Below are 23,992 nucleotides of genomic sequence, written 5' to 3'. Positions count from 1 at the left end.
ACCACAACTTGTTTATCTGATCTTCTATTGATGCACAATTTTATTTTTTCCAGTGACTATTTTTAAGCTCAAGTTGTTCCCCTGCTTGAGACTTTTCAATGATACTCACTGGAATACTTAAAATTAAAAAAGATTAACAATACCAAATGCTGGCAAAGATACAATATTGGGGGAGTTTTCTTGGTGGCAGTTGTGAATAAAGCATCTATATATGTTTTTAAAGAGTTTTTTTTTTAACACTATTTTATATCTCTCTAAGGTAAATACTTCATTGAAATTGCTGGATTATAGAGTAGATGTATGTTTACCTTAATAAAAATTGCCAAATAGTTTTCCAAACTGGTTGTACCATTTTATACTCCCCAACATTGTATTTTTGCCAATATTTGGTATTGTTAGTATTTTTAATTTTTTTTTTTTTTTAGTGTGAGAGAAAAAGACAGGTAAGGAGAGAGATGAGAAGCATCAATTCTTCGTTGCACATCTTAGTTGTTCATTGATTGTTTTCTCATATGTGTCTAGACGGGGGTTGGGGAGGGGTCCAGCAGAGCAAGTGATCCCTTGCTTAAGCCAGCAACCTTGGGCTCCAGACAGTGACCTTGGACTTCAAGCCAGTGACCTTTGGGGTCAAGCCAGTGACCATGGGGTCATGTCTATGATCCCACGCTCAAGCCTGCAATCCCTATGCTCAAGCTGGTGAGCCCGTGCTCCAGCCAGATGAGGCTCAAGCCGGAGACCTCAATTTTGAACCTGGGTCCTTAGAGTCCCAGGCTGATGCTCTACCTACTGTGCCACCACCTGGTCAGGCACTGTTAGTCTTTTTTGATTTTAGGTATTCCAGTGGATGTCATTGAAAAGTCTTAAGCGGGAAACAACTTGGGCTTAACAATAGTCACTGCGGTCTGTCCTGTGGTGATGCAGTGGATAAAGTGTAGACCTGGAGGGCTGCAGTCACCGGTTCGAAACCCTGGGCTTGCCTGGTCAAGGCACCTATGGGAGTTGATGCTTCCAGCTCCTCTGCCCCCTTCTTTCTCTCTAAAATGAATAAAATTTTAAAAAACCCTAAAAAAAGTCACTCTGAAAAAAAATAAAATAAGAAACAATCACTCTAACTGCTACACTATGGAGAGGGACCGGAGTAGATGTGGGAAGACTGCTAGGTGATGGCAACAGTCCAGGTGAGAGATGAAGGTGGGTTGGTTATGGTGGTAATGGTGGAGATGGAGTTGAGATATTTAGAAAGTAAAATTAATAGGAGTTGATTGCTAGTTGGAAACATTATAAAAGGCTCAAATTATTTTTTGTTTGATTTTGGAGGCTGAGATCACTTGGCTTGGTTTTGGATATAAATTTGTGATACCTTTATTCTCAGCAAAGGAGATTGCTTAAATATATTACATTAATTATATTATGTATTTTGGAATGGTATTCAGTGAGGGAGTATAGCAGAATACTTCTTGATATGGAAAGATGTTCAGATTTATTGTTTAAAAAGTCACAAAACTCTGTATAATATAAATATGACATTTTTAAAGTTAAATAACAGTATAGGAAAACGCCATCTGGAAAGATGTATAGTCAAGTGTTAACTGTCATCTCTAGGTTGAGTTTTCAAAAGTTTTAAATTTGTGCTATTTTTTTCTGTTTTTCTACAAAAATCATATGCTAATTGTGTAAAATGGAGAAAAAGTTATTTAAAAACACTTAACGTTTCAAAAAAAGTAATTCGAGCATAAAACAGGAATAGAGACCCATAGGGGAAGGTGGTGATAACAGCACCTTAATCGCTCATTTATCCTCAGAAGACTCACCCTGTCTTCCGGGCACGATACCTGGCAGGGATTCGTAGGCCTCTTCCAAATTCTGAGTGTGAAAATGGAAGGGCTCATGAGAGAGGCTGGGCCAAACTCAAACCCAGAGTTTGGAACCAGGAAGCCTTCACTGATCCCTGCCACCCACTGAGAATACACTCCAATCTCCTTTGGATTCCAGTAGTATTGATCAATTCTATTATGTCTCCCCCTCGATGCAAATGGCTGTGTAAGTAATCCATGACCTCCATGTTGCTAATTCAGTCCCAGTCCTCACCCTACCTGACACATCACAAGCATGTCATACTTGTTCTCTGCTCTTCTGCAAATAGCCTCCTGGTTATTTCTCCTTTATTAGCCACTTTTTTTCAGTCCCATCTGATAGTTCTTCATCTCTCCTACTTCTTAATCTTGAAGTGCCTCGGGGCTTAGTTCTATACTTACTTTCATCTATACTTAGTCCCTTAGTGATCTCATCCAGTCTCAGCTTTAAATACTGTTTTACACATTGATGACTCTTAATTTCCATTTCCAGCCTGGACCTCTGCCCTGAACTCCAGACTTGCGTATCCACATTGACATTCTCATTTGGATTTACAATGGGCATCTCAAAGTTAATGTCCCAAACAGAATGCTTGTTCTTCCCCCACTCCCATCCCCAATTTTTCCTCCTCAAATCTTTTTCTTCTTAGTAAATGGCAACTTCAACACTTTCTTGGGCTCAGGTAAAAAATCTTGGAGCCACACTGACTTGTCTCTATACATGCAAAAATTATTGACTCTACCATAAAAATATATCCAGATTATGACCTCCCTATGCCCTGGGCCAAGACATTGTATCTGCATTACTGCAATAAATAACCTAGTACTTGGCCTGACCAGGCGGTGGTGCAGTGGATAGAGCGTCGGACCGGGATGCGGAGAATCCAGGTTCGAGACCCCGAGGTCGCCAGGGGTCTAGTTTGTGCAAACAGGCTCATCTAGTTTGTGCAAAGCTCACCAGCTTGGACCCAAGGTCGCTGGCTCAAGCAAGGGGCTACTCGGTCTGCTGAAGGCCCAGGGTCAAGGCACGTATGAGAAAGCAATCAATGAACAACTAAGGTATCACAACGTGCAATGAAAACTAATGATTGATGCTTCTCATCTCTCCATTCCTGTCTGTCTGTCCCTGTCTCTGACTCTCTCTCTGTAAAAAGAAAAAATAAATAAAAATAATTTTAAAAAGGATAACCTAGTACTTGAGTTTTGCTTCCTTTCTCCCTCCCTTCCAGTCTATTTTCCACTCAGAAGCTTAGGTCAGGATGGCCCTGAGATCATCTGGTTGATCCAATCAGTCTCAGTGCTGAGGCCAGAGCCCACGTCCTGCCTCCCAGCGTCTCGTCTTCTTTCCAGAGCAGCCACTGTGAACACTCCAAGAAAGTCATTTTGGAAGTTAACAGCGGTATATTCAGATTCAATTTCAATAAAGTGTTACAATTTAAGAAAGCCTGCCAAAATGATAATGGGAATGAAAAAGTGCTCTGTAAACTGTAAAGTGCTATCCAAAGGTTAGCTATCTGAGGCTCAATGCCAAGGTCAACAAACCCAGGCCTGAGTGTAGAGCCAGCTCTTAAACTGGAGAAGCTAAAGAAAGGCTGGTCATTCAAGGGGCCCCTTCTGAATGGGAACACCAGTGCTATCTGCTGAGATCAAAAGGACTTAGTGGCATATCTGTGTGGTACTCGCAGTCCCACTCCCAATTTTAAGTATAATATATTTATACTGAATAAAATCAGGGCATACATTATGTTAGAACTGATGATTTTGTGCCTTTTCCCTCCCTTTTCCTTGTGGTTGAGGCCACACACTGCACTCCAGCCACCTGTATCACTGGGCAAATGAACTCTGTCCAAGGTTTCCAACCGACTGGAAACATGAGTGTTGTTCTTCCATTCATTTACATTTGTCCCAGCTGCATTAGAATTTAGATTCTGCACATACTCTGGCTTTCAAAAGCACATTCTTTTGCCCTCACACTACCTCTTTGTCATTGAAAAACTGAATAAGCATTGTTTCCCTAGCTTGGCTCATGAAAAGGGACCTCGATGAAGAGTAAATTTCACATTTTGTGGGCTTCCTTATCCTAGCGCCCAGCACTAACAGGGCGGCCCCGTGTTGGGTGACCTCCCCCATTAGGTTAACAATCTGGGTCTGGGCCCAGGCTGGATAATGAGCCCATGAATAATGGGACGCTGATTGTCAAAGCCTTATCATAGTGAAGCTGAGAGGCAGGGCTTGCTTTGTCCTGGGCTCCCCTGCCTTCTCCCCAAGCATCTTAATCTGTCCAAGCTAATGGGTTTATGTGGCAGACATTCATTCCTCACAAGCTCACATTCAAGCGGCTGTGCACAGATTCAGTCTCAGATGTTTTTACACTTAAGGGCTTGTAAAACGGTCAAAGAGAGATAGTCGATAAACTTACAGAAAGCCTTCTGTTAGGCCTGAAAAAAGGCTCTACTTTTTTCTCTACTGTAATAGGAGTCCTGAAAAGACCAAGGTAAGGTGCAGAAAAAGGATGAAATCAGAACACTAACAATGCATAATACTGCACACAACTCTGCAAACTTCTTTTCTTCCAGACTTTTCCCAAGTGAAACAATGAGAGACAAGTTTGGAGGATTTTTATTGCTGCATGGTTAGAAAGAACAAAACAGGCAAAACCTTCCTAAGTATTTGCTGCTGTTGTTCCCAAGGGGCCAACTATTACCAAAATTTTTACTTAAGATAGAAACTTATTGGGGGAAAATTAGGAAATAAATGGTCTTAAGTTCTTACCGGTTTTTAAAGTATCCATATAAGAGGCTGAGCTAGAATCATCTTGGAACTCCTAAGTCCTAGAGTTAGTAATCTCTTCACATGATCGAGAGCCCAAACATGAGCTAAACATGAAAACATACTAAGTTGTTGTGAGTAAGTGGGCTCCAAGGGGTGGTGTGGTCTCAGCTCACCACTGCCTGGGAGGAGGACTTTCTACCTCTACTCCTTTGGATCAAATTTTTGGCCAGAGTTTAAGAGGTCAAAGAATAGCTGTGCTCTCTATTTCTAGGTAACAGTTCCCTAAACTACTCTTCACTCCCCGGTCCTTGGTAAGGCTCAACAGTTGATGGACAGAGAGGGAGTGGGGAGAGAGAAAGCCAGGGAAAGCCAGGCAGCTTCTGACTGCTTTAAAATCAGACCACTGAGGGCAAGAAAGAGGCAGGTTTCAGGCTTGGGAAACTGAAAGCGAACTTATTTATTGTACACAGTACAGAATAGAACGCAGCTTGGCAGGATGCAAACGGCCCTGCGCAGGGGAAGTATTTCAAATCAACTGGCAGGTTAAAGCCTTTCTGCACTGTACTTTCCACACTCTGGAAAAGAAGCAAAACAAAACAAACAAGAAATAAAACCATCTAGGAGGTGCATGAGTCCGATGGGAATGCAACAGTGATGCCTCCATTCTGTGTCCCATGACGGCACAGGCCACTTAGTTACAGCCAGGAGGGAGAGCTCAGGCTACGAGGATTATTTTCATTCTTGCTAAAATAGCATAAATCCATTAAAAAAAAAAAACCCAAACAAACAAACCCCCAAACCCAAATCAGGATAAGTAAAGAAAGAAAAAACAAATCCTATACAGCATTTACAACAAATAAATCTCTAGCCAGCCAAGGATAAAATATGCATCTATGTATAGACTATGTGTAGGTTAGGAAGCTATAAATATGATCTGAAAAGAGTCCTTTGATTAGAGTACAATGCTAATTAAGGCCCAAGCTATAGGTTCAACACCTTTGTGGGCTAATTAACTCCAACAGAGGAAAACCTTATGTTTCCATAGCTATAAAATACACCCCTTATCCCAGTGAACCTCTCCACAAATGTGCTGCTGGTGACAAGGGGAATCACTGGAGACTATGGAACATGCCATCAACGGAAAAACAACTCAAAGCACGTCCTTCCCTCGCTGGGCCAGCGCTGGCCTTCCCACGTGAAGAGCAAACGTGCCAGGTGTCACGGGAGCACACAGTGCCGTCGGCAGCCGGCAGTGAGGGCCGCCACTTTCTCGGTTACTTTTTCTCTACTTTGAGCTCATCTTCCACATAGCTGTAGCTGGGTTGTTTAAAACTTTTCAATATAATACAGCAATCAGATAAGCTTTTTTTTTTTCTTTTTTTTCTTTAAGGTGGCAGGAAACTAAAATGCGAGCATTATTTCACCTGTCAGTGTCACATGTAAGTCTTAAACCCTATTGAATCATATGCAGGGTTTAAAGTCCAAGAATTAAGGAAAACAAAACAAATTGGTAAAACGGAAAATGTCGTCAGTCATATACCCAGGGGAGAATCCCCAGGGTTCCCACCGGGTGACCAGGCTTCCAATGGATATGACATGTATTATGTACACTTGCTTTCCAGAGGGCACATGAGAGATCATGGGGAACTATACACGTAGAATCTAAGCAGTGTGTCCAGGCTGCCCTGCACACCTCAAAAATGTACAACTCAGGTGCAAATGTTCCATCAGGCTGTCTCGTGCAGAAAGCACAAAGCAGGCAATAACGAGGGCTGGTACACAGCGAAGGGGAAGCCCCCACAAAGCCCCTTTCAAGCTGCAGCGTCTTCATAAGTCGGCACTGTCCTAAGGGACACAGTGCAGTTACCAAAAGGTTTTTTTTTTTGCTTTAAATACCAAAACTACAAAAATCAGTTTATAAACTGTTTTCTCAAAACAACCACCAAAACAAAACAATCCCCCAAATCAAAGCAAAACAAAATACTGTCAAAAGTGTTAATCACCCTTCTCCTAAAATTAAAGCCATCTACATACAGCCATGTGACTGGGAAGAGAAAGGGAGCTTGTTCTACTTGGTGACCACGTGGCCAGAAGGTCCCCAAGAGTAGCAATGGTTTATTATTTGAGAACCATGGAGTGGGTATCAGCTGTTCTGACTTTCCCCCTTCTTTCTAGACCAAGGGGAAACATTTCAGCTAGACAAGCTCTCTGAATTTTAAGATACATTTTTAACCCTACATGGTATGTGAGCCACCAACTTAGCTTACCTACTGTCCTATGGGTTTGTGATTTATTTTCAATAAAGTGTGCAAACAGAGCCCTTCCATGTAAAGGCATTTAGTAGTCCATGATAAATGCAGATTGTCACACACCCTGTCCCAGTCTGTGGGCACTAACCTGAACAAGGTATTGCTTTGCATATATTGTCCATGGGAAGGGGGCTCCATTGCAAACTCGCCCCAGAAACCTTGTTAGGATCAGAGCTGAGGCTCCAGCCTTTTGGTGGTTTTTCTGCCCCTCCCTGTTCCCACTCCCTGGCCAAGGTATCTGTCTTTAAGGGTGCCAATCCAGAGACAGCTTAGGTTCTCCAGATAATACTCAAAGGGCAAGCATTAGGAACAGCCAAAAACACAAACAAAACCACTGCCCTCATTTGCCTGAATGGGAACTGCTAGCTCTAGGGTTTGGCCGCTCAGCCACTCAGAAACTTAGTAAGCAAAGCCTTCAGCATAGGGGAGGCTGCTGCAGTGATCTGTGTCCAGGAGGTAAGCAGGGTCTTCAAAGTGGGTCAGTGGCAGGGTATCCTCCTCGTTGAGGTGGCACTCAGACTCTGCTTTCAGGAACGGGCGCTGGTTGTCAGGGAAGGCCATGGAGAAGAGGGCATCCGGGTCACAGACAAATTTGTAGACGTATCGCTCCCCGGCCACCTGAGAGAGAAAACACATCTATGAAGGCCCAGCTGGAACAGGGCGTGCTGGGGACCAAGGGGAGAACTACGAGATATCTGTAAGTCACCAAGCTCTCAGGAAGCCAGGGACCAAAGGAGGTTCACTAGTAAATGAATATCCAAATCACTCAGGTTTATTTTGAAATGTCTGAGGGACTTGTTATCTGCCAAGTGTTGTGTTGTTATCTGCTCAGCAGTTGACATATCTGAATGTCAAATTCATACTAGATAGGTTCTTTTAGATGAACATCGTCAGTGGCTTACAGTCACAACTTAGCAAGAAGGGTATGCTGAGGCTGGTGCTTGGTGTTACGAGAAGGTAGAAGGACTGAAGGGCACAATGCTGAAGCCAGGACATGATTTTAGTCACCACCAAAGTTCAGGCTCCGTAGGAAGCTTCGCTGTTTTGAAGGGCGAGGAATTTGATCGAAGAGCCCATGTGGAAATTTTAAGTTTGTTCCAAAGCCAAATAGAATTGCTTCTGGGCTTACCTGCAGTTTTAAATTACTCACTCCATAGTTCAGTTACACTGAAGAACTGATAAATTAGCTTATAGGGATTTTACACATTATAATATTATTAGCACCAAAAGGCCTCATGATGTAGCTGATGAGCAAACTAGGTCACTGGAACCCATTCTCTGCTGGTTAGCATCAGTACAGGAGAACACACAGCACTGAAAATCAAACCTGATCATCAGCTTTGCTCAGGTAATTCAGAGGGGCAAGGGAAAGCAGTTAAAAGTACTGATAAACATTTTAGACTCAAAAATTCAAAATGTTGAGTTTTATCTTGCTCTTTAGTCACTTTGTTATTACTCTAAAATCTTTTTGCTTGCAGAAATACAGCTTTGTTTCCAAAATCTCGGGTTTAAGAAGTCAGTTGTTACAGAGGTAGGTTGTGGAGGTAATGGTATAATTATATTTAATAGGTCCTACAGCTTATTTTATGGTGTTACTTCTATACCCAGTCACTCTGCACAGTGTTCCTTAGAACTCAAACACTAGAAATCAGGGCTGTGTGTATGAAACTAGAATGCTTAGCATCCTTACCAAGCAAGTTATAAGGTGTGGCAGACACATACAAACCGTCCCTATTTTGGTTTTCTAAGCCAGTTTTACATGAAATGTCTGGTTCTCCCACTGACGAGTCAGTTCACACACGGGGAAGAGTGAAGCAGGAGGGCAGAGGGGAGATAATACTAGATCAAAAGCCACAGCGGATGGCTTCCAGTCCCAGTTCAGTCCTTAGCAAGTCCTTAGTTAGCCTCTGTGAACCTCTATTTTCTCTTTCAAAAACTGAGGGTGTGGGTCTACAGCTTTTCTAAGTCTTCAGAGGCTGGCATGCTACCAAGCTTTTATTTAGTTCTCATTTACTCACAGGTCATATAATAAATGCAACAATAATCCCTTACATTGGATAGCACATTATTTCCTTCTGGAACATTTTCAAATATGTTACCTATAAGATTAGAGCAGGCAGGAATTATTATCCACATTTGTATTGGAAATAGAGGCCTTGGGAGGTAGAGTGACTTGCCTCAAAGCACACATACAGCTACTCAATGGGAGTGTTAGGATTTGAACCACCCGAGCCCTGTTGCAGACCCTTTCTGTACCCCTCTTGTTTCCGTCTCAGAAGTCAAGTTCTCTTCTACTTCCTAAGGAACCTAAAAACTAGCCATAGCAGCAACTCATTACTATTAGTTCAGGTGATTGTGGCTTGGTTATATTCCCTCAGATTGGAGCTGGAGCTGAGAAAAGTAAGGGCATAATGGTTCCCTTCTGAATGTAGGATTCTACCTGATGATACTAACACTAAAAGGGGCGGGGGAGTTGAGAGAAAATGGGAAGTGACTGCTAATGGATTTGGGATTTCTTTTCAGGGTGATAAAATGTTACAAAATTGATTCTGGTGATGGCTGCAAAGCTCTCTGAATATATTAAGAAGCACTAAATTGTGCCCTTAAAAAAGGGAGGCAGGGTAGAGGGTGATTTCCTATCCTACAGTATCTATTAACTCCTTGCCAAGCACTGAAGTTCAACCCCCAATTCTGCCCAAAGGCACTTATACTCCTGTGGAAGATACCCAACAAGTAATGGAGGAACTTACAACACAGAGCGAAGGGTAGTGACAGAGGTAAGAGCTGGTACTAACAGGAGCAGAAAGGGCGACCATGTAGCTCAGCCCGAGAACTTCAGATTCATAGAGTGAACAGGTGATTACCCAGACGGAAAACAAACAGAAGTTGGCAAGGTAATGAATATAGTAGAAATGGTCTAGTTCTTTTATAGGATGGTAGTGTAAAAGGTGGTTTTTTCATTTTTTAGCATGCTTGCTAACATATGGATTGAGATGTATTCTTTGTTAAATAAAGAGAAAGATAGCTATGCTAGTGAAAGTTGTCAAGTATGAGTGAGGAAATGGGAGTTAAGTGGTATCCAGACTAGAAATAGCCTTAGAACCTGAATAAAGCGCTTGAATGTCTGGATTTTATCCCAAAGCCCATCCATGAAAAACTGTTTATTTCTCAAGGTGGTAACAGGAACATGGAAACCCATGACCACCTGCCTATGAGAACGATCAACCTGGCTTTAGTATAGACAAGTTCCCAGCAGCAATAACCGTCAGCTTCTGCCAAGTGCATCTTGGCAGCCACCACCATGAAGACTGTCTCCATGTGGCAATGCTAGCATCTGGGTACAGGAGAAAATCAGGCTAAGAAAGACCCAAGATTTTGCTAATCCCACTTTTTGCCTATCCGTAAGACTTTAAGATCGTGGCCCTCCTCCACCTATCCCAATAAAGATTGTGTGCTGTCTTTCTCAAAAATACACTTTCTCCTTTATTCTACAACCTGCTACCAGGTGATTCTCTTGTCACTTTACAAACCTTAGGTTTTTAACTCGAGTTCTAGTTTCCATAGGTTCTAAAAGAGAAATAAGATTTTCTTACTCCTCTAACACTTTTGAGAGTATTAAACCAACACATTTGGAGGTCTAAGCTGTTCTAACAACGAAACGTTTGTGGGAGTGGAAACCTTCAGGTCGATTCCTGCACATGCTCTGTTATGATTACAATAGTTGACCTAAGTGTCTCAACATTTTCATAATTAGAGGCAGTTTAAGTAAAGCAGAGGAGCCTAATTTTGCTATGGTATGTTCCACCCAGAACCTCTGGTTTTCAGTATGCCCAAGAGCATTACAGGTACTCTTTATATCTTACTTGACTCTTGTTTTAAGTTTGCTTTTCCAAGACTTTCTCCCGCCACAGAATCACTTCTGAGGCTAATGTTTTCTCCAGTCAGCCATCATAAACAGTCTGATTACAGAAGCCCTTGACACTTTCTTTGAAAGTGGTCAGAGTGGGCTAAGTGTCTCACAACTGCTCACCTTCTGCATGATGCCCTTTTCATAGTAATAGCGTAGAGAACGGCTGAGCTTGTCATAGTTCATGGCTGGCCGGTTCTTCTGGATGCCCCAACGCCGAGCAACCTGGACAGACAGGAAAGCAATGAAAACTCGTTCCCTAGGCAAAGTGGTTTTCTCCCCATCCCAGGAGAGCCAGTTCTGTAATCTGACTGCTCTGGTCAATGCTACATTTCCCTGACCTGGAAGAAAAAGCATTTAATTCCCTCAAGACAAAACATTCAACAAAGGTGATGATTCAGTCACAACTGCTGAGAGGTGAGACCTGGAGGTGGAAGAATCCTAGTACTGTCAGATTACAGAGGGTTTGGCTAATGTCCCAGAGGAAGCAGGCTCTCTACTGTTTCTCCACATATGAATTATTGACTAATACCCATACACCATTAACATGTTGCCATTAAGTGCTATGGTTTCTGTAGCAGTCAATAAGGAATAATTAGAATGGTCATTCCTGAAACATTAGAAACACACTAGTGAGTTGCTAATGGGCCAGAAGAGCAAAAGTTCAATTCTAATAAGATTGGAGAGGGGCTGGGAGATGTTTACTTATTGCAGCTCATGGAATAAGGGGGAATCAGATTGTTTCAGCTTGCTGCCATCCAATCCCCTGCTCCCAGCAGACTTGCAGAATGGACACTAAAACATGTAGCACCATTATCCACTTAATGAAAAATTAACAAGGTTTCCCAAACAGTTTGAAGTGCACTGTGGCCACCCAGTCCACCTGAGGTGTAGTGATGGGGAGAAGTAATTGGAGCTGTGGGCAAAGAAGCCTCATAGCCAGAAAAGTTCCTAGTAGAGTTTACCCAATTATCAGAACGGCCAAGCAATTTTTTCTCAAGTATCCCAACAGCTCAAACCCTACTTATAATGACAATTGTCAAGGTAGAAAAAGAACAACCCTGGAAATGTGAGTCTTCTCAGAGGTCTTTAAATGTATACAAACCAGGGGTCATGTTTTGAACATTTTAAGTCAGTTTTTAAAACTTAAAAAAAAATTAACCACATTCCTTTGACATTAAAAAAGAAAACAACTGTTAAACATGGAATGGCAGGTAGGGAGATTACAAGTGGAAAAGTAGATCCTAAAACAGCATTTTGCTTCAAGTCCTTGGGCAAAATGGAAACAACATCTGAACTCAGTATTCTAAAATGACCTTTAATATCAGAAGTGATCTGATAAGTAAGGAGGAATGCATCTGTCCTAATTACATCAGAATAATTTAATAGCCATGATTGCACTCTGCCTTGTAAGAAACTGTTAAAGTTAAAATTTCCATTTGTTTACTTCATGCCCCTATGCACACACAATGTCCCTGGGTCTACTGCTTTCTACACAATACACCCATCAACTCTATCTTTGAAAGAGCCAAAAGGGTAAAATTAACCAAAAATCACATCTGGAAATAGTGGTATAGAGGGAAAGCTGCTAAACTAATATATGTCCTTCTATCCTGTTCAACAGAAATGATATTATGAAACGTACTTAAACTACTGTCAGCCACAGTGATGTAGGGACCGTTAAAAGAAGCCCAGTCTCATCATTTTTCTGTACTTAGTGGGGGAACACTATTCTTGACTATTCTTCCACTTCAGCCACAACCTCTCTGTGCCTCTGTGCAGTCACTTACTTATGTAATAGCTTACTGGAGAGAGGTTTTGTGTATGCACAGACTTCAAAGCATCTGTGGTAGCCATAGTTACTGACTCATCCTCTTGGGCCCGGGCTCTATGATTCAGTAGCCCTCACCAGGGCTGCTCCTTCTGCAGTAATGCATAATGCAGCACAACTGCAGAACAGCTGGAAATTAAGGCTGTTTCATTTCTGGGGTGAGGGGAGCCAGGAATGGTTTGTTCCCAGCTCTTTCTGCCTTTCATCTTTCCTAGTCTTTACTTTGATAACAGGCATCTTGAGGATGCAGGCTGAAGGAGTTAAAACAACCCACAGATCTTTCCCTCCCCTTTCAAGACAGAGCACCCAGAGCAGGGGAGCAGCTCTTTCCACAGCCCATCTTTTACACCTCCTCATGGCACCAGCTATCTGCCACATGTTCAACAAACAACCCTGCCCCCAAAATATCATTAATGCAGATTCACAGTTAAAATGGCTCCAGATTAAAGCCGAGTCAGTCATAATTGAGAGGGTGCTAAGCTGGATGACTATCAAAAGACATTTGATTAGGGGGCCTGCCAAAACGTAGTTCTAAAACCACAATTTCCATGCACAGTGTAATGGATATTATGGATAATTACCCAGAGTGCACTACTCAGCCACACAGCTGCCTACAATTACATCCCAAACGGCTTCTTCCTCCACTTCACCCTTCAAGCTTCTCCCTCCCCCAATAACTTCTTACAGCTTTTTCGAGGAGTTGGTATCTTCCTGACATTAACATGAGAAGGACCGACAAGGAGTAGCGTGGAAAACCAAACCAAACGTGAGGACTGCTGCATGTTCCAAGGCTAGAGTGCACAGGGGGGACAGAACGGTGCTGGGTTAGGAGAATGGAACACTTAGGGTTCAGGGAATGCATGGGGATTTCAAGGTGGGGTGGAAAGAAGTACTCCCTGAAGCTGTCCAATCAGCTGAGGGAGGCTCAAGGCCACCACGGGCCTCTCACGTGACTTGAATGTTTGGCATTTATGAGCAGTCTGGATTAATATTAGTTTCTTTATTAAGAAAGAAAGCAGCGTCCCTTTGCCATCTGTTCATCATTTTCTTTACCACTGGTAGGAGAACAGAAGATTCAATAACAGCTTTACAAAGGGTCATAACCAGGTTTACCTGCAGCTGGACAGCCTGTGCTTAGGCCCGAGGCAACGGCAATAAAGTAATAAAAGCTCCTGTTTGTGGACCTGGATAAATCAATAAGGGCTTGCCCACATGACAGATTTACTTTCAAAATGCCTCAGTGAGTCTAGGTGACATGCTCTTCTCAAGCCTCACATACTCCAGGCTGTGAGGCCGATGACTCTCCAGCATGGCTGCATGCCTAAAACAGGGCTCCGTTTCTACATGACTTCCTCATAAATAAAACGCTTAGAAAACACAGCAGCACCAAACTCTGGCTTTGAAGGTATATTAAGTCTCAACAGAAACTATTCACAACGTAGGGTGTTGACACATTTCCATTTTCATGACTGACAGAAGATAAGGAACCCCATACATGTGTATCCTTTTGTAATTGCCTCCAATTCACATTATTCTCTTTCTCTTAACTTTCAGACCATTTTCATCTTCCAAACCAAGGGCTTAGCTGTTACCTCCTGTTGTTGACCCTCCTACCAATGTATCCCCTTAGTGTGCTAACATAAGCCCTGAAATTGATGGAACATTTAAAACTACAGTTCTTGCTCAAGTGTTTTAAGAACATTGTTACCACCTTGGCTGGTTGGCTCAGTGGTAGAGTGTTGGCCTGGTGTTTGGAAGTCCTATGTTCGATTCCCAGTCAGGGCCCTCAGGAGAAGCGACCATCTGCTTCTCCACCCCTCCCCCTCCCACAGCCATAGCTCAAGTGGTTTGAGCAAGTTGGGACTGGGTGCTGAGAATGGCTCCATAGCCTCATTAGCTCAGTTGTCTAGCAACGGAGCAGCAGCCCCAGATGGGCAGAGCTTACCAGGTGGATCCCGGTAAGGGCGCATGTAGGAGTCTGTCTCTCTGCTTCCCTACCTCTCACTTAAAAAACAACAACATTGTTCCTATTTCAATTACACATAACCCAAAGAAATCTTTTGCTCTGTTGGTTCAATATATAATGCCTACATACATGCTACTACAAGAAGCATATGTCAGATTTTCAGGGCTATTTCTTTTTCATTTATAATCTCTCTAGATTCTAAATTAAATAGAAATAAAAAAATCAACCCCTATGCCAAACTGAGAGCCTAATTTAATTTACTTTGTTGTGTGATATTCCGAAAAGGGGTTCTATGATGTGTCCTCTCCACTGAAGAAATGGTATTGATTCTGTCCATAGACCTATTTGTCAACAGTTCTGGACAGACAATGTTAACAGTGTTTCTTCTTCTATTAACAAAATAATGAAGGTTTGACAAAATTTGAACTATTTTGTCAAATACACACTTAAAATAATTCTAAACTCACAAGATTAACCCATCTCTGATTACTTTATTTCTTTAGGTTAGAGCCACTTGAAATATATAGTGGGGTAGCTGCATCCTGGAATATGTTACCAAAGTGTCAACAGAAATGTTCCATAGCCTCATATTCAGGCTATGACATATGAGGGCCAACACCAAAACAAGTTTATCACTGAAACAACACTTGGAAATCAGTTTTCAAGAGGGAAAACAGACCTCATTGGGATGTCTTTATGGCTTCCCCAGACTTGACAGAAGTATTACTAACACATTTTCATGTATTCTACTATGCTGGTCCATGAATTGTAAACTGTGCTATTAATAAGAAGGGCACTACCAAACCCACTGGCCAGGTCAGAATCAGAATGAGAGGAGCATATTTAACACAGTAAAAAGCTTCAATGGGGAGCTCAACAAGAACAAACATCATCAGCATCAAAAAATAAAAAATCCTTCAAGTCCCGCATCAGTGCTCACCTCCTCAGGTTCTATCAGCTTGAACTCCATGCCCCGGCCTGTCCAGGCAATGAAGTGGGCATTAGCCGGGTCATCAAGAAGGGTAACCAGAAACTGCCACAGCTGAAGGGAACCTCGTCTCTGGTAAGGGGGCCCCTCACGATACATGGTGGGCTCTTGCTTGACTTTGCCTATTTGGGACAAAGATGCATATGCAATACTTCAGTCTTAAGTTTCTCAGGTGATTGGGCAAAAAAAGAATTAATGCCAACTTGATGTTAATAAGACTGATGGAGGTCCTCTGACATCTCCAACCCTCCAGCTTAGCAACAAACGGGGTGGGGTACTCACCTTCCAGTCTCTCAGGAACAACACAAGTGTCATCAAAGTACAATCGGGGATCTTTTTCATATGAAAAACCTGAAGGAGAATTAAAAAAAAAAAAAGACCATGGTGCTTAACAAATTCTTTCTGTGTTCTACTAAAACTCTGGATTTAAGAACTAAAATGGGATTCTACCATTTGGTGCCTAAGCCGTATTAACTGCAATATCTATATGCCAGACTGAATTTGGGGGGGGGGGACTTCAAAGGACTTAAGACATTTGTGTTCTGATGTAATCACCCAAGTCTCAGAGTGGCATTGATTCCTACTCTTAGAGCTAAGACTTTGGGGAAGCACTGAGTCACCAGTAAGTTCCTTCACATCTTGCTTAGGATGTCTGTATGGATCAGTGTTGCTGTGACTAAGCCTTTATATCTGAAAAGACACCTCATCTATTTCAGTTGGCCTAGCTGCATGAATTTGGTTAATCTGTATGTAGTCTCGCCATTTTACCCCTTTCCCATAACTTGTCAAGGCTGCTCACATCCCTCATCCAGTTATGAAAGAGCTTGAAGGGGAGAGAAGGTCGCCAAAATGAGTGAAGACTTGGGCCTGTGGAGGACTGCAATAACTTCAGAAGCAGGCTGGAGTTACTATTATAGACCCAGTGGAAGGAATCTAAAGAGACTTTCTAGTGATAAAATTTATGCATTATGTAGATAAAAAAAACAGAGATCAGGAAGGGGGAACTGACTGGTCCAACAACTTATGTGAGTGAAAATGAAACTAGGGCAAAAGTGAAAGGGGTCATGAAGGAAGGATGAAGCGGCATCTTACTCCACAAACCCCTAATGTGCGTTCTGTGCTGACCACCATATGTCACCAGGCACCCTGACAAGATAAGAGGTTCAAATCAAAGCCAGTTAACAGCCAGGCTCGCAGGGAACCACATCCTTCCCTGTGGTCTAGCCCGCTGCAGGGTGTGAGCGCCCCAGCGCACTCTCTCCGACCAGCACACCTCTCTGGAGGAAGCTCCAGGAGCTCCTGTCCCGGACAAGATGCTCCCTGGGCTCAGTCCTCGGGTCCACTCACTGCTGTGCAGTACAGGTGTCTGCAGTCGGGTATGCAGCGGGGACGGGCAGGCAAGGACACTCTACCCTGAAGGGCTATTGTCAGAGTTTGAGAGGGATTCGCTCTAACTTGAAAAATCCACAAGTAAGGCGCCAAGAAACAAACTGCGGTTCTTTCTTCATAATCAGCTCAGATCAAGTTCTTGGCAGGACCAGCAGCATTTTCAGGAGGCCCAAGGCTGGGAAATCACTGTCCAACTTAAAGGAAACTGAGAGTGTTCTGAGATTTGGATTATTCATTTTTGTTTCCTCAGCTCCAAGCACTATTTCTCTGTTTGCTTAACTACCTCAAAGGATGTATGTTTTATTGTCACTTATTTATTATTTAATTCAATAAATGTTTTTGCCAGGAACTGTGTTAGAACGAGGAAGACAACGAGAAGGACCAGACTCGGTGCTTGTTCTCATGGAGCTTGCATCCCCACTGGTTGAGACAGACAATCAAGAAGGAAAAAGAAAAGGAAATGAGACATAGTATAGTAGGGAACATCAAACAGGTGGGCCCTGGAGCCAGACCGACGGACCTAGACTAGCTGTGTGACCTTGAACAGGTTAATTTCTGTGTTCCAGTTTCCTCATCTGAAGACCAGGGAGGATAATCCCTACTTTATAGGGTTGTGAGAATTTAATGTGTTAATTCTATCTTCTGTTCCTTGAGTCTATTTATCGTTACACCAGAGCACCAAGAATAGCTCCTGGTAGGTAAGTGTGCAATGAATGATAGTTAGAAAAAGTTAAGATCATTAATTGCACATTATGGTAAGTGTCTTGATAGCACCTAGTACATAAATGCTCAATAATTTTTCAATAAATGAGAGAATCTATAGACTCCATTAATAAAAAGATTTAAGACTACAATGCTAGCTTATACGTCAGGGATTCAGTGACTCATGATACATTTATTTACGTTTATTTTCTAATTTGATACTAGAAAACTGATTTCTGTGACAAAGTGGTATGCTTTATATTATCAACCAGAATTACATAGTCCATCATGCTTCATGCTTTTTGCCTTGGCTGCCAGGAAGCTATACATTTCCTGACTTCCATATGGATGTTGATCACTCCAGTGATGTTTGAATGGCTTTATTATAATCATTATGAGTATACTACTTCAAAGTTCACACACCTGTTAGACTTGCCATGTTATTTTTAAAGCTTTTCTCCCTTTAAGGTAAAGATAATACAGTCATAGTATATAGAGAAAAGAAATGAAAATCTAGATAATGTTCAAACAAATCAGACGAAGGCCTGCCCATGAGTATTATTTTGATGTATTTGTGGTTTCTAGTTATCACCACATGTGGTTCCTCTAAAACATCTGGAAGATGCTGTTGGTTTAAGTGAAATTTAAGTCAGTTGAATTTGTGCCAGTGGTTACATCAGTTGTGGTGACAACTATCTAATCACTCAAATAAAGGTGGCAGGAAGGAAGGACCGGTTTGAGGGGCAAAGTAGAAACGAGAGATTCAAAACAGTATGCAAAGATCCCAGGTGAACGCTAAGGCAGGTGGCTGTCTTGGTAAGCGGAGGTGCCAATCAGAAACACTTGTTTCACTAACTGTTTTCACCGGCATCTGTGGTCAAGCCTGTACACGAGAGGAAGACCATGTCAGAGTAATTTAGAGCAATTAAGAATGCAGGTCCCTTTGAAATGAACTTCTTCACTGTGTGTGGAGGCAGGGGGAGGAATGGGAAGGAGTGGGGGAAAACACACAAAGTCCCCAGACATTCTGTGTGTAGTAAGCAGCCCAGTGCCTTACTAAAAATATTTCCTTTAAAAGCATGCTCCTTTTTCAATGTTGTAATTATGTAAAATGTTTTCCTCCCTCTCTTCCCCCCACTCCCTCTTAGTTTGCCTGCTGCAGACATCAACTGCTTCTGTAGAAACATGCGGGAACCTGGAAGAGGGCCCTGCACAGCTGTGCCGATCAGTCAGAGGTCCAGGAGACAGTCCTTCCTTTCCAGGGCTGGACACTCACTCAGAATATCCCCAGTGTCCAGGGCAACAACATTTGGTCTCCCCTCTAACCAAGTCAGAGGGAAGCAATTACTCATTGAAGCCAACGCTGTGGCTTCAATGTGCTGTTTTATCAGTCCTTTCAACCTTCCTCTAAAAACTCTAGAGAAGAGTGGTTGTCAATTTTGGATGCACAACAGAATCGCCTGGGGAGCTTTAGAAACTACTAACTCCTGGGTCTCAACCCAGAATTTCTGACTTAATTGCTCTGGTTGAAGATTGGACACCAAATGTTTTCAAAGCTCTCCAGACGGTTCTAATGTGTATCCAGAGCTGAGACTCTTACCCTATGGCAGTTCCCAGACTCTCAGACCTGAGGGTGCATCAGATCACCTGGTTGTTAGAGCAGAGTGCTGAGAGTTTCTTACTCAGTTGGTCTGGGGTGGATCCTGAGAATATGCATTTCTAACAAGCTCCAGATGAAGCTGATGCAATGGGTTTAGAGAATCACTGCTGTAGATATTTATGGAGAGATGAATATGATGGAAAACAAGACACACTTCTGGGGAAGCTATTCTAAGGAAAAAACCCCTCTCCTGTTTCAATGTTCAGAAGAGAAGTCCTAAACCTACGATCTTAAGTCAGGATAAAACTCTAAAGTTCCAGTTTAGGCCAACAGTGTTATAGACAGCAATATAAGCTCCTTGTATGGAAATGTGGAAACCAGGTTGGTTCATTTTTTTCTTCATATTATCCTCTGAACTCTTAAAAGTTATGGTCATTGCTACTGAAAATGATGGCAGTCCTCACAATGCGCAGGAGCATGTCTCAAACCCTGTGTGCAAAATAAGTGAAGAATATGATCACAACTCTCAGGTTCATGAGCTGAGGAAGGTTTAACTTATGCTCTCAAATCTTAGCCTGGAAACTGAGTAATTTTAAGCTCCCCTGAATACTGTTGTGTTTTTTTGTTTGTTTGGTTTTTTTTTCTGAAGTGAGAAGAGGGGAGGCAGAGAGACAGACTCCGACATGTGCCCGACTGGGATCCACCCGGCACACCCACCGGGGGTAATGCTCTGCCCATTTGGGCTGCTGCTCCATTGCAACTGGAGCCATTCTAGCACCTGAGGCGGAAGCCATGGAGCCATCCTCAGCACCTGGGCCAACTTTGCTCCAATGGAGCTTTGGCTGCAAGAGGGGAAGAGAGAGAGAGAGAAAGGAGAGAGGGAAGGGTGGGGAAGCAATGGGCACTTCTCCTGTGTGCCCTGGTCGGGAATTGAACCCAGGACTTCCACACTCTGGACTGATGCTCTACCATGGAGCCAACCAACCAGGCCTGGTTTTTGTTTTTTGTTTTGTTTGTTTGTTCTCTAAAGCTACTTACCTTCATGGCTGCTGGAGAAATATCCCCCTCTCATGTAGGACGACTGGCAGTTAGGCACTTCTGAAAGAGAAACATAGACATACACACTCTCGTCAATCACTTCCGCTAATGAATCAGCACATCAGTTGAACTGCAGCTCTGAAGTAAAGGCGCTAAACCTCCTCCTCCAAGGTCATGTCTTTTTGGTCTTGTCCTAGGAAAAAGGTACCACCCTAATAAGCAACATGCAAAACTCTATATAACCCACTATCAGAAAGGAGGACTCTTGACTCCTCATCAAGAGAACTGAGAGAAAAAAATGATGCCTCATTCCCACAACTTGCCCATTTTAGAAATTAGTTTAACACCAAACCTGGTGAGAGAGTTAATGGTACAAGAAACTGGCTTTTAAAAGGCCAGTCCTGACCTTCTGCCTATAATGACTCTGAGGTTTTGGGATATGGAGAGGGGGAGGGTGGGTCCCTTCCTATCTTCTCAATTTGCTCTTCACAGCTGATGGTCACATCCAATTCTGCTGCAGGAGGTGAAGGTATTTTTAGGCCAAAGAGATCAAGGGATCTGAAGCTATGAAGCTAGGACAAGAACTGGCATGAGTGGGGTTGGCAAGTACATTTTCATGGTGTGGAATTGTCAGAATGACACCCACGCGTAAGCGATCTCTTCTGCTGCCATCCTGTTATCAAGATGTCCACTGGGAGAAAAGACAAGGAGTTGAGCTGTGCCCATAGATGCGCCTACATGCCAGGAAGACCGCTCAGATAAAAAAATTACAGATATGGTAACATCTGCTGAGTGTCTTGCTAGCAGGGTGGGTGAAAAACTCATCAGGACATTAAAATGTCAATCCCGAAGGAAAGATGTTGCTGGTCATGCCTACTCCTGAGAATAACACATCAACACCATCGGGAAGAATGCCAGTGGAAATTTTACAAGCTATCAATATCTACACTTGGTAATTTTTCTATCATAAAGCAACAGATGTCTTCCTTCTGCTTACCTCCCCAGCCTTTCCCATAACCAATTTTTGCCTAAGTTTAGCAACCTATGTATTATCTCACAAGACGCTCAGAGTAAATTCTTTGTCCTATTCCACCTGCAAAAGCCATTTAAGTACATCCTGCCCCACCCCTCCTTAGGGTCTTCAAGAAAAACCCTGGGGAAGGCTAGAAACTACCCATCACCCTCAAATTCTTTAAGCACCAATGCAAATAAATAAATAAGAGTGAGAAAGTTTAAGTCATTTTTGAAAGAAGAAGAAATAAAGAGGAGGAAACAGTTTCTCAATGTACAAGCTGCAATTCAACCCTCTCTTTCCCTAACGACCTCATTTAATAAATCTGGCCTCTAATTAAGATACATACATAGTCAGTGAATGAGTGAGTGAGTGAGTGTGTGTGAGAGAGAGAGGGAGAGAGAAAGAGAGAGAGAGGTGAACAGGAGGGCTCCAAATACAGCTTAAACTTTCTATGCTTAAGGTTCTAGATAAGAATAACCAATAAACAAACAATAGGTGCCCTAATGAGTTATACCTCTCCCCATGTACAGCAGCAGCTGCTGAAGGACACAGGAACTTTCCCAGATGAAAGCCTTGCAGTAGAACAGCTAATCCCATGAAGCAACCAACAGGACACCCTTTCCATGGTATGCCCAGCACCGCACAGAGCTATGGCACATCAGGTGCTTTCTCAGGATACCCTTCATTTCAAGAATAGAAAGAATCCCATCCTATGTGTGGGCTCTCCTCCATACTTATATTGAAAGTTTATGAGTCTGTTGTATTCACAAAGAAAGCCACAGAATTAGGGGCAGAACTAAAATGAAGAAATAATATTCCTTGTGTCCAGCAACCTTAAGATGTTAGGTCTTAACAAGAACATCATGGAGACTGGGCCCCCACCACCTTCAGACGAGGCCTCACTGGTGTACCTGCACCACTTCTGAATGCCTCCTGCACTTCCTACCATTTTCATGGCATTTATTTTTTTGTTTTATATTCAGTTACGCACAGACATGTCCGCTTTACTAGCTCCTAAGTATGTTGAGAACAAATTTTATAAAGCTACTCCCCAAAGCCTTCCATATAGAAGACATTCAATAATGCCTAAAAAGATGAATGAGAAAATGAAGTAAGAAATAGCATGATTTCCTACTAACCTGAATCAACGCAATAATCCCGGGGCTCCTGCTTGATTCCCATTGGTGACTGAAACCCATGTCCTGGGGGGCCTGGCATGCCTGGGACCCCATGTTCATAGAGTGGGTCATGGTATTCTTGTTTGAATCCCTGAGGGGGTGGGGGAGCTGCAGGGACAATAGGTTCTGACATTTGCCGATGGTAACTGGGGCGATTATCTGCAGGAACTCCTGATTGAGGAGGGAAGGGGTGGCAGGGTTCAGACAGCTGTCTCTGAAATCTGCAAGAAGAAAAGTAGTTATATTGTTTAATTACATTAAACAATATATCACTAATACTTACTATAACTTATCATTGAAGATTAGACATTCAGATTAATAAAATTTCTTGCAAAGTACTTATTAATACTTATTTCTGCATATTTTACACTCTTTCCAAAATTGTATCACACATTTCAAACTTCCTGAGTCAGGAATTGAAAAAAACCAATCAGAGCAATGACATGGTAGCCTCTTATTTTCCAAGCATGTTTATTTCATTCATGTACAGTCTATCTATAATGTTGGGTCAGATTATATATCTGAATATATAAAACCAATTACCTGCAAACAGCCCTAACATATACATATATATTTGTTCACTATTTCACTCATTCTCTCACCTGTACATAGAGAGATCTAATTAAAAAATATTTAGAACTTTGAAGCTACTGATTCACTGAAAATTATTCTATAAAAGCAATGTCTTCCCAACCAACTTGCAAAATGATCCTAAACTTTATTTAAAAGAAACAATGATCTATTCAATATTGAGAAATATTATAAAGTAACAATAATTAAGACAGGAATGTAAGAAATGAAAGATAGGGATGTCAAAAGAATTGAATGTAAAGTCAAAACTGGTCAGATACAGTCCAAAATTTACAACTTGTTAAGGTAGGCATTTCAAATTAGTGAGGGAAAGGCTGAACTTCTGTTTTATGCCATGTGCTTAAGTGAATTTTATATTGAATAAAGATTTAATGTGAAACCATAATAGTAAAGAATATATAAAAACATATAATCTTGTGGGAAAAGAATCTTTTTATATATTGTAACAATAGCAGAAATCAAGATAAATATGGATATACCTCATTTAATAATTACCTGTGTGTTAAAAAAACACCAGAAACACAATGAATAAAGAAACAACAAACTAGGGGAAAAAATCTGTAGTAGTCAGAAAATACCAGGAACAAACCCCAAAATTAAACCAACTGGGAAAAAATTCTCTAACAAATACAGCAATGTTAATAGTATTGTTGACATAAAGGGCTTTTAAAAATCAATACAAGATGAACATCCCAACAGGATAAATGGGTAAAGGGACATAAATCAGAAAAATCACTAAAGAAGGAATACTAACAGTCATAAACAAACAAAAAGTTTAACTTCATTAGTAATCATGAGGGAGAAATATTTTTTCCTTGTTACTTAGAGGACGAGCAGGCAGTTAATAAACCTG

General features: G+C 42.0%; 1 protein-coding gene across 2 annotated transcripts in view; it reads right to left on the bottom strand.

Moving 5' to 3' along the window:
* Positions 1-5,062: 5,062 nt before the first annotated feature.
* Positions 5,063-23,992, bottom strand: part of ETV5 (ETS variant transcription factor 5) — a 65,302-nt gene continuing 46,372 nt past the window's right edge. For both annotated transcript variants that reach the window (XM_066347234.1, XM_066347233.1), the window contains exons 8-13: positions 22,510-22,769; positions 20,356-20,415; positions 15,909-15,977; positions 15,579-15,748; positions 10,965-11,066; positions 5,063-7,552 (exon numbers count right to left, since the gene is read on the bottom strand). In XM_066347234.1, coding sequence (XP_066203331.1) covers positions 7,334-7,552; positions 10,965-11,066; positions 15,579-15,748; positions 15,909-15,977; positions 20,356-20,415; positions 22,510-22,769 — 880 coding nt within the window. In that variant the 3' untranslated portion in view covers positions 5,063-7,333. The remainder of the gene's footprint in view (positions 7,553-10,964; positions 11,067-15,578; positions 15,749-15,908; positions 15,978-20,355; positions 20,416-22,509; positions 22,770-23,992) is intronic.

Source organism: Saccopteryx leptura, chromosome 8 (genome assembly GCF_036850995.1).
Source record: "Saccopteryx leptura isolate mSacLep1 chromosome 8, mSacLep1_pri_phased_curated, whole genome shotgun sequence".
NCBI classification, from domain to species: Eukaryota; Metazoa; Chordata; class Mammalia; order Chiroptera; family Emballonuridae; genus Saccopteryx; species Saccopteryx leptura.
This window is presented reverse-complemented; position numbering and strand designations above follow the sequence as displayed.